The 11,795-nt window shown below is 35.7% G+C and overlaps 1 protein-coding gene across 1 annotated transcript in view; it reads right to left on the bottom strand.

The window, feature by feature from the left end:
- dnajc25 (DnaJ (Hsp40) homolog, subfamily C, member 25) overlaps positions 1-11,795 on the bottom strand; it is a 21,735-nt gene that overhangs the window by 1,466 nt on the left and 8,474 nt on the right. Inside the window, exon 3 of the mRNA XM_016229258.1 lies at positions 2,235-2,705. Coding sequence (XP_016084744.1) covers positions 2,235-2,705 — 471 coding nt within the window. The remainder of the gene's footprint in view (positions 1-2,234; positions 2,706-11,795) is intronic.

Below are 11,795 nucleotides of genomic sequence, written 5' to 3'. Positions count from 1 at the left end.
AAAGCTGCCGACTTATCAGAATTTGATAAAGGACAAATTGTGATGGCACGGCGCTTCAGAACTTGGATCTTGGAAATGGCAGTCACCAGCAGCTACAAAAATTGTGACCAGGGCAATGTATCACAGTTCATTGCAGTCTTCTGCATATGGGCCTGTGTAGCCGACGACCCAGCCAGGTCCCCATACTAACTGTCAAGCGATTAGTCAACAGAAGAGACAGACGGCTGCACGTGAGTGTCCTGCAAAAAGTATCTCTCTTTATTTATTCCTTCTCTTTCTAGCTTGTACTTATTTGAACAATGTCTAAGAACTTGGTATTACAACCACTTCTTGTGTCTGTTTGCCTCTTTAAGAAGAATCGCTTTATGTATCCCCCAATTGTAAGTCGCTTTGGATAAAAGCGTCTGCTAAATGACTAAATGTAAATGTAAATGTAAATGTAAACTGCACACCATCGCCAACAATGCATGAAATGGGCCCAAGATCATTGAGATTGGACCGTTGATGATTGGTAGAAAGATTCAAGATTCCTGGTGCATCACGTCGATGGCCAAGCGCACATACGTGGATTACCAACAGAGGCTATTAGGGCTGGGTTTTGACACAAATTTCATGATTCAATTCTCATTCACAAGCTTGAGATTCGATTTGATTACCAATTCGACTCGATTTGATTCAATATTAATTATTTTGGATATTTATCAGGTACAGTACATGCCAAATTTTCTCAAGAAAAAAAAAATTTCAACTAATGCTGTAAAATATAAATGAGTCAGTTGGTGCTACATTACTACAATATTGAAGGTTAAAATTAACTGATTTGTATACAACCACTTAAATTACACTGAATAATTAAAGTTAAAATTACATAGTATTTCTACTCTTTTTTTATATAAACATTTAAATGACTGTCATAAAAACTTGATGGATTTATTCAAACAAATTCAAACTAAAGATTGAAGTACAAAAATGATAACAAATATATGTAGCATATATTCAAACACTGATTTAGCGATTACATGAGACAGAATACAGATTTTGTTACGTTGTACTCTTTCTTTTAACATACCTTCGGATGTTTATTCATGTTTATTTTGTGCTGAAACTGGTATTGAGGAGGAGTTGATCAGTTCACGCACACTTCCCCCCTGCCACTTCTCGAGCTGAGGCGCTACAGCGATCTGTCACTCTACATTAAACAGCGCCAAAAAGGTATTTATTTTTTATTGAATAATGTAATACTATGGGCAGAATTTGAAGTCAAGAGATTTTGTTTCATATTAAAAGTAACAAAGCACAAAGCTTATTGCGATTTACTGGATAGGAGCTGTGCTACAAAGTTCCGTTTATTAACTGAAAACAGGCTAGACTAATCAATTCTTGGGATTTAAGAATCAATATAGTTTTGTAAAAATAAGAATTTATTAAAATCGAGAAATTTATATTTATTTACCCAGCCCTAGAAGTTATGACACCTGGATGCACTGTGGGGCAGACACAGGCCAGTTATGCTGTGGGCAATGTTTTCTTGGGATAATTTAGGCTTCATTATCCCAATAGCACAATTCCTGACAGCTTGTCAGGTATCTGACCAAGTGCACTCATTCATGGCAACTCTGTTCCCTGCCGGTGATGGCAATTATCTACAGGATAATGCACCATGCCACACTGCCAGGATCCAGAAATGGTTGGAGGAACCTGATAGTGAATTTCTGTTAATGCCTTGGCCTTCAAATTCACCCAATCAAACATTTGTGGTTCGACTTGGAAAAGTGGATTCGCACTACATCACCACCACCCCGCAATGTATAGGAACCGGAGGACTTCCTGTTGACATTATGGTACCAGATACCCCAGGAGACCTATCTATATCTCATCAGATCAATGCCTCGCCACATGGCTGATGTTTTGCGGGCTAAAGGTTATTAGGTAGATGGTCATAATGTAATAGATCAATAGTTCAGCTATATACTTCTGCAGATTGTATTTAGGCTTCAAAATGTAATAAAAGTTGCTTTCATTTGTGAAGTTTTTAATGATGAACCAAATGTGTAAGAATCATACATGTTTGTTGGTCATTGGGATTCTTTTCTGCAATAATCCAAATGGAAAACTATTGGAATTTTGTTGAGGGAACCAGGGGGATGGTAACTTCCAGGTTGGTCTACAAAAAACATTATCACTGCTCTATTTTGTGGAATCAATGCTACAAAATGAAAGAAATCTTCTCAAACCTCATAATTCTCTTTGATCCAGAGCTGCTGCTTGAGGAAAGTCTCTATCAGGCTGTTGTCCAGACTATCAAACTGAGCCTGTGACATCTTCATGTACTTGCGGATAATGTAAAGTCTCTCCTCATCCCCATACTCCTCCCCGTGAATGGTGAAACGGTAAAACCACGAGAAATTCCATGCCACGTAGGTGCACAGATTGTAAGGGAACAGAATGATTTTACAAAGCAGAATATCAGATACATTGGGCTTCTGATAGCCGCCTTTGATGTCTATCTTGTTCTTGATGATGTCTCTGATAATCTGCTCCTCCTCTTCACGGATCTCCTCTTTGGAGCGCCGGTTCTTGCCCTTCTCTTTGGTTTTATTCAGCAGACCTTGCTGCTTGGCCAGTTCAGTAGCCTGGATGCGGTATTTGGGAATGGTCATCAGGTAGTTGATGGCTTCTGTGTAACTACTCCACCAGCTGTAATACTGCAAAGACATAAAAACATCTGTTTATTAAATTGTTAGTTCTGATTCTAACATCTGAATCTATGAGCCATATTCTATACATTAACATGCCACACAATGAGACTGCTTGTTATGGCAGAGTACTTGAACATCAGTTCAAGGACAGATGTTAAAAAGATTGGGATTAGGACTGAAGCTAAAAAGAAATGGCCTACAGTGGGTAAAATAAATTTTTGGGTTAATTATTACTCATAAACCTATTTCTTTATTGAGCATTGCTATCAATCGGTTCCTTGTCTTAATGCTGCTAGCCCTTGTTTGTTCAAAATATTCAATGCTCTTCAGATTCAATTGATTGATATGTACTCAAAAACAGCAACTTTTAATTAATCAGTTCTGAATAAACATCAAAATGGTACAAAACGTGGTGACTTTTATGAAAAAATCGATACAATTTTAAGTACAATCTACAAATCAGCCACAATGAAGTAGTCTTTTTTATAATGTCTAAATATGTATGCATACATATCTAAATGCAATGGGTTATACGGGCATCTAGTGGTTACACCATGGTAATACATGTTTCTTTTTTTGCAATACTTTCACAAACACTGTATGAATTGAAAACAATAGATGGTAATATTGCCTAGTATCATGAAATCTACAAAAATAAATGTTTTTTAATAAAATATATAACATCCATTTTATTGAAAAACATGTTATGCTTATTGTCTTTGGTCTGTTAAGATAAGACCAGAGAAAACACATGTCGGCACAGACATTTCAGAAACACCCAAATAAGCACATCAGCTTGTTGAAGGACTTTATATTTTATATCCATAAATATATACATATCTTTAACACATCTTATCCTAACACAGATCTTAACAGCTTGGAAAAATATGGTATTTTTATTCCAAGTTTAGTGAAAGTCATCAAATTCAGTGTGGAGAGTGTGGTTGGAAGGATTTGATGAAAGCTTCACAGTATCTTAAAGGGCACCTATTATGCAAAATCCACTTTTACATGGTGTTTGGACATAAACCACACAACAATGATAAAAATTCACCCACTCCTTATATTTTAATCCCCATTAAATCAAATCAGTCTCACTAGGCCTGCCGTTTTGATTCTCTATGCAATGTGACATCACATTGCAAAGGGCTGGGCCACAGGGGCTGATTGACAGTACTGCATTGCCATAGTTTCTGCCCTCAACGGTTGTACGCAGTCCTCCATTTTCTCTGCTCTCGAGCAGCTGTAACGTCAACAATGTCTCGTAAGCAATCCCGTTGTTCTGTGTTTGGGTGTAAGACTGAAAAGAAGAGTCTGTATTTTCTCCCAACATCTGAGCCACTGAGGACGCAGCAGATTACTTCTATTTTTCAAGGTAATGCACCTCAAAATCTACCTAAATACGTTTATGTCTGCGCAAATCATTTCACTCCAGACTGCTTTGTGAATGTCATGTCATTATAGTGCTTAGCATTTTAACCATATTTGTGTGCGTACGTTACTGAAGTATTTTAATTGATCAGCGCCGCACTCTCGGCTTCACATATATACGGCTGAAACACCAGTTCTCTTGCACAGTCATGTTGCTTCTACCGGCTGTAGGTAGGTGTGCAAACTAAGCAGAGACAAATATGCGCGATGCCCTCTTCTGGAGACGGGGTGGGAATATGCAGCTCATTTGCATTTAAAATGATACAAACCAAAACAGCTCTTTTTTTAGACACGCCTCAAAAATGACATTTTCCAGATGCTATAATAAATGATCTGTGGGGTATTTTGAGCTGAAACTTATAATTTAATAATTATTAACAGGAACACTAAAACTTCACAGGCATATTCTGGGGACACCCAAGACCAATATTACATTTCGTAAAAAGTGGCATAAATGGTGCCCTTTAAAGGGATAGTTCACCTAAAAATGAAAATTCTGTCATTAATTACTTACCCTCACGTCGTTCCAAACCTGTAAGTCCTTCATTTATCTTCGGAACTTTGAAATTTAAAAAAAAAAAAATGTTAAGTTTGAAATGAAGATATTTTTGATGAAATCCGAGAGCTCTCTGACCCTCCATAGAAAGCAGTGCAACCGAAATATTCCCAGACCCACAAACGTAGCAAGGACGTTGGTAAAATAGTCCATGTGACATTAGTGGTTCAACCGTAATTTTACGAAGCTACAAGAATACTTTGTGCGCAAAGAAAACATAAATAATGACTTTATTCAACAATTCTTCTTTAAGTCTGCCAGCTTTGTCTTAAGCTAGAGACACACTACACGATTTCACTACAGATTTCACTTTATTAAACCTTGGTCACACTAGACTGAGTATGCGAAATTTCCTCGGACACTGCAACAGTCGTGACACCTATATACCTTAAATGTAAAAACATACAATCTACTCCACTGTCCTGCAGTTTTAAATTTGTGTTCTTTTAATTCAACTACAAGGTCATTCTGTGGAATGCAGCAAAATGTGAAACTTTTCGCACGGGATTGCGTTTCTGGTCTGACGCATTCACATGCGTATGAATGGAAGTCAATGGAATGAAAAGTGCAGTGTGACTGCCCCTTTAGGTTAACAGCCAACGTTAATAACACTGCAATCCGACAGTTGACAGAGCAGCTGCAGAGAAATTCAAGGCACTGTAATTTCCTCATTCATTTGACAAAATTATGATGTATAATTAATCTGTATATATAAAATTATTTTATTTACAGGTGTCATTTGTGATTTTTTTAATGAATTTTTGTATGAACATTTGTTTTGAAAAATATCTAATTATCTTCGTATATTCATTATGAAGAAAATTCGATATGAAGAACATTCTTTAAAATCACTGAAATCACTGACATTCTATTTTCTTCAACTGCAGAAAAAAACAATTAGTCTACAACCATTTAACTTGCAATGTTACCTTATGAAATCAAAGAAACCAGATGTGAAATAAACATTTTTTTTTTTTTTTACAAAATGACATTTATGATGAAGGATATTTGACAGAGAGTGCATCTACATTGCATAGTGGCTTATACAATCACTGGCATCAGTTGCAAATATTAGACATGTTTAAAAAAGTCTTTGTGAAAATTACTGACAATGACTGGTTCTTGAATTCTAAGATTAAAATCTTTAGAAATCACACACTATACAACTATTTCTGCTGACTACAAACAGCGACTGGGACAGAAACAGAACAACTGAAACTGAAACGGACCTGGTCCGACTGGGCACGATCAGTCAACAAGACCAAATTACATTCATAATTGGCCTGATAGTCGTGTAGTGTGTTCTCGGCTTTAGAGAGCAGTTCTGAGTTTCAGACTGCAGTAGAAAGATCTTGACATGACTTAGTTCACATAGAAACGGCATTGTCACTTTCATGTTTTTATTAATTTTTTTTTTTTTTAAAGAACATTTTGTTGTGGATCTCAGTAATCGCAAATATTGCTTAGCAATAATTCATTGCATAATAGTGGAGTTTCAGAACAAATCATCCAGTCATGTGGTTCCTGCTAATTTTGCCGCAATATATGTAGGAGGGATTGCACATTTTGTTGGTTTCTCAACTGGTCATCTCAACCGCTTTAAAGGTACTAAAGATGACACAAATGTTAATGACCTTAAAAAAAAAAGTGTGGATCTTGTGACATCCTCATTTAGCATTTGCATCCTTGACAGTAAGATTTCTGAGCACCAACACAAAAGTTTTTTTTTTCTAGAGGTGTTCTGATCAATCTGCCTACAATCATAAATACTAAAATCACAGAGTTCAGAGCTAACAGTAGCTACGTTTTCCATCACCCTGTTTTTATGCACATTTTAAAGTATCACATGAGAAACAAGTGATGGAAATACCCAATTTTGGAAAAAAAATTAAATTCCCTTATATCGCAAAAATGTTTTTATGCTTGCTTAAGGTGGTTTAAGACTTGTTGTGCAAATAATGTGAGATGGAAACGTATTAATAAATTAATCCATGCACATTAAAAAAGTATTTGACTTTGTGCAATGGGACGGCATAACTGGACAAAACAAACGGATCAATCTCAATGCACAGCATCTGAAATGTTACGGTCATTCTGAAATACCTGAGCAAAGTCAAAGTATTTCTGTATAATTGCCTCCCAGAACGGTCTTACATGACAGCATTCCCAAACATCCACCTCTGAAAGCAATGACCGTATTTATTGTGTTTAGTCTGCAAGTAATTTATTATATATAAAATTATTATATTAATAATATAATATTCTCCTACTTTTTTTATGATATTTAGAGCCAGTTTATCAGGAAGGGATGATTTTGTTCTCTTTGACTAGTTGGATGGAAACTTTATTCGCAAATGTTTATGAGATATTCCAATTCCAGTTAAATTCACAGTTTTGGATAGAAACATGGTTCATGCCATTTTCTGTGGTCAAGGACAGATGTTTTAAGATAATTTTTTGAACACATAAAATCCTGTTTCTCACGTATTGGCAAACATTTGTCAAGAGAGTGTGTGCTGGTGTATTGATGAGGGAATAAACGCTGCTTTCCTGTTCTTGGCCCAATCTTACCTTCTGCTCTGTGCACCAGCGTGGACAGTAAGCGATTCATTTTTTTCCACCGATGCAGTTGAGTTGTTGTGAGTTTGATCAATAACTTGAAACTTTCCTTCCTTCTAAGATGTGCACCCCAGCAAAGCTTGGGTATGCAACTTGGTTTTGCCCTCAGACATCCCCAACCGTCTTAAGGACCTTACAACTTCTATGTAAAAGGCATTTAATATTTCAGATTACCCTAATGTACAAAGACATGTAACTCAGGGGCTATTTTTCACCTTGAACTCAGCACACTTTATAGAGTGTAACCAATTGGTTGCATCATGATGCTAGGAATTAAGAAGTAGTAGGCTAGATTTAGAAAAAGAGTTACAAATTTAGAAAAACTGAAATAAGCAATGAAAGTTCTTTGTGATGTTTTTATTTTTTACCTTTTTCATGTAGAGTTGATTTAGCATATGAGATTGTTGCCATTTTCCCTATTTTGAGACATGCTTGTTAATTGTTTGTCAATTAGAAACATTTATACCAATGTTATTATTTCTACCTTGTTGTGTTAAATGTGTCCTCGATTTCATGAAAATGTCCATTTGAAAAGTCTGTGAGGCCACCAAACTGGTCAATAAATAATTTAGCATTTTGCGGGGGGGTTTTCCTTTTTTTTTTACATTCATGCCATAATTTAGAGGAATAGTTACTCCAAAAATGACAATTCTGTCATCATTTACTTTCCCTCATATGGTTCCAAACCTTTATGCATTTCTTTCTTCTGTGGAACACAAAAGAAGATATTTTGAAAAATGTCTCTGGTTTTCTTTTTTCCATTCAACAAAAAGCTTTCTACGTTGAATGGAAAAAAACAAACAACATGAAACAAACAAGATTTCACCATATACACACACAAATACACACAGATACTCTGGATCCAATGTTATACATATCTGTAAATTCACTATTTGACCAGTTTATTTCACAAATGCATGAGTCAAGTTGTCCAAAGCATGAGAGAACCTTACATTAACCGCTTTAAAAAGGTACCACGTCAGGTGTTGTCAGTGTGATCCTGCTTTTTCTGCATTTTGCTGTCATTTACTATATGCTTTAAATGTTGCGCATATTTATTTGTTGTTGGAAGACAAATTTACTGAAAAATAATACTTTTCTTTTTTAACAGGAAAAAGACATCAGCAAATGCGTGTTTCTACAGGTCACCCAGCTTCTTACATGTAAACCCATTTAATTATTTAAAACTTAGTCTTGATACTTTCAAACTGTGAACAAACTAACTATATTCAGTTTATATTGTAAGATTTACCACATCCTCCACTAATATTAGCACCTTTTGGTATGCGCAAAACAGACTCTGTAGTCCTTCATTAAAAATATTAACAAAAATCTAAACAACCTTTAAGATTTTATGAAAATGTGGAATAAATGAAACCATTTTTCTCCAAAATGTTTGGCAAAATTATTGACACCCTCACGATTTCTACAAAACGAACTAAAATATATTCTGATTCATATGGTATTTAAGTTCAGTTTGGTGTTTAGAAACACTTCCTCTTTTACTGGCTCTAAATATGAGGCAACACAGACCAAATTCCTACATCACTATGGGAAAGACTTGAAACACAATGTTGTGTGACTAGGCATGTGACGATATCAAAGATTATATCACAGTACACACTAGGGGTGTGAGATATACTGCATATCGTCTGCGATAATATTGTAATTGTTGTTTTAACAATATGGGATTTGACATTATTGAGTCCTAGTATATTGAAAAAACCAAACAAAACACACCTATAGAGTGCACGCACATTACGTGGAGTCTTGTATGTTAGATTACAGCGTGTGTGCATTTACAGTGCGTTCTTTCACTGCATGATTCAGTCTATTAAAACACATTTAGAATGATCACAAAATTCAAGATATGGGGGCAGAAAATGTTTATAAAATAAATATTTTAAATTTATATAAGTTCATATAGTTAATCAATATCACACAAAGCGTGCCGATTTTTCTCCAAAAATTTGCATGATTACATTATTTTTTTACAACAGTTTAATAAACAAGAAGTTATAAGAAATTTACGTTTTAGACACCATATTGCCTGTTTTTGTTATTTTGACAACAAGAACAACTCCAAACAAAGTCACAGCACTGTTTTGCGTCTCTGAGCAACCTGATGGTGTTTCTTTCCTGAAAGAATCAACCATTTAAATGATTCAGATCAATAGCAATAACTCACTTATTAACAGTGACTTGCTGCCACCTACTGGTGGTTTTAATTTCACATTTAAAGGGGTCATATGACGTTGCTAAAAAAGAACATTATTTTGTGTAATGAAATGTGTTTATGCGGTTTAAGGTTCAAAAACATTATTTTCCACATACTGTACATTATCGTTTCTCCTCTATGCCCTGCCTTTCTGAAACGCGTAGATTTTTACAAAGCTCATCGGTCTGAAAAGCTAAAACCTGTACTTTCACTCAAGTAATGGAGTTGAGTACTTTGTCCGCCTCTGGTCTTGGCGCATTAAGTGACAACGACAAACATTAAGTGCTACTCTACACTGCTCAAAACTCGCGTTTTAATCATCAGTGGCAAATCCTTTAAATGAAAAAGTGCTTACAGGCTGCGAGTCAGCATTATTTGTCAGAACACCGGCATTGTAGGCTACTCTCCCAGGAAACGGTCCTCATCCTCCGTAAAATGCGCTGCACACACCTGAATATTTGGTTTGAACTGTTCTGGAACAGTGTTGTAAATACAACTTAACCACTGATTCTAGTTGTGTCCTCTTTTGGAAGACCAAACAAAGTAGTTTCGCTTTCACAACGAAACACAGCGTCTCCATGACATAGCGGAAGCGGCAACAATACTATAGCGAGAATAAAAGTTACACCTTCTTTCTTTGCGTAAACATTTGGGCGGTGTTATGCAAATCTTCCCACACGGTGATGTAGACATGTGGGGGCGTGTTTAAACGAGGCGTTTTAGGAGGGCGTGGACGAGTCTTAACTTCTATAAAGAATATCTCTTTGGGTTTGAGACTTTAGTCTTTGCAACTTTTGGGATCTTATCCATTCACGAACAGCTTGTAACACTCCAAAGAGAAAGGAAAACTTAAAATCGCATCAAATGACCTCCTTTAAAGTAGGCTATCTTTTCATTAAATCATTTCAAATATCAGTGTTCAACCTTTTATGTAGGCTATATCAAAACATTTATGTATTTGTAATCGCAGGTTAAATGCATTCATGTCCTGCCTTAAACAGTGTGTAAATACATCTACATGACACTTTAGATGCAGCTTCAGTGTTTTCTCTGCATTGTTATGTTGATACTGTTAATTTTGTTGACACTGATTTCATTTGTTTGGTTACAGCCCAAATGTCTTATGATTCTAATTCACTGATTAAATGTAAGAATTTGACTCAAAAGAAGATGCACACTTTTAGAAGAAATGGCTTTATAAAGGTAAGAATGCCCATAAAAGGTAAAAAAAATAAAAATAAATTTAAAAAAAAATTGTAACTTATTGGAACAGATTAATTTATATCACTGCTGTGAACTGATCACCACACAGAATATGGAGAATATCAAACCTTTTAAGAGTCAGCTGTCCATGTTAGTCCTTAAGACAACAGCACAACACACTCAGCAAAATATTGTCTAATTCGATAAAATCCCAGAAAAAAAATATTTTTTTGTCAATATCACACAACCCTAGTGCTAGGCCTGGCCGATAAAACGGTATCTATATTTATCGACGGTAAACCTTCTTCGATATCGATAGAAAAATTGTTCGATATAGCGCACGATATAGGCACGTACTATGAGTGACAGACAGCACACACGAACACATGCTGAAATGAGTGCTGTGCCTGCCTGTGATGAGGAGATTGTGAATAAAGAATTAATATTAGTCGAATTTAAAATAAACATTTGCATTTGAATGTTAGGTGTGCATCAGGGAGCGTCATCAGTGGCGCGTGAGATGCGGTGATAATGATGTAAGTGACGTTGTTGCCTTTTAATGTTTAGTTAGTCTAGCACACGAGACGCGCCACTGCTGTGTTATTCATTAAAAATATTAGAGAAATATAGAAGCTCAATGCGGAGAAGATCTTGAATGGGTTAAAACCGAAACCAAGCCATTCACACAGAACGCATATTCAGCGCATTTTTTAGACGGACAAATATGACTGCTGCACTCACGTCTCACAGAAGAGATGTATAGAAAACCGGCTCTTTGGATTAAGCAATGCATAAATACATGATGCTGTTTTGTTCATAATTGTTTATGCAATTTTGAAATTATATTTGTTAAGTTAATTTAGACGTAATGCACGTTTTTATAGTTACTTCCTTGCGTTGACAATTTAAATGTGCTGCATTATTTTGCTCTTTGCACTTTCCTGTGGCCTCGAGAGACAATTAGACCTATACAATAAAGACCTATTTAATATGCATATAAAACATTAAAAGATTAACTTCAGTGGCCTCTAACAACAAATTCAGTAACTTTAAATACAAAAAAAAAAAA

Source organism: Sinocyclocheilus grahami, unplaced genomic scaffold (genome assembly GCF_001515645.1).
Source record: "Sinocyclocheilus grahami isolate Dianchi unplaced genomic scaffold, SAMN03320097.WGS_v1.1 scaffold349.1, whole genome shotgun sequence".
In the NCBI taxonomy this organism is placed as follows: domain Eukaryota; kingdom Metazoa; phylum Chordata; class Actinopteri; order Cypriniformes; family Cyprinidae; genus Sinocyclocheilus; species Sinocyclocheilus grahami.
The sequence above is the reverse complement of the archived record's forward strand: the minus strand, read 5'-3'. Positions and strand labels throughout refer to the sequence as shown.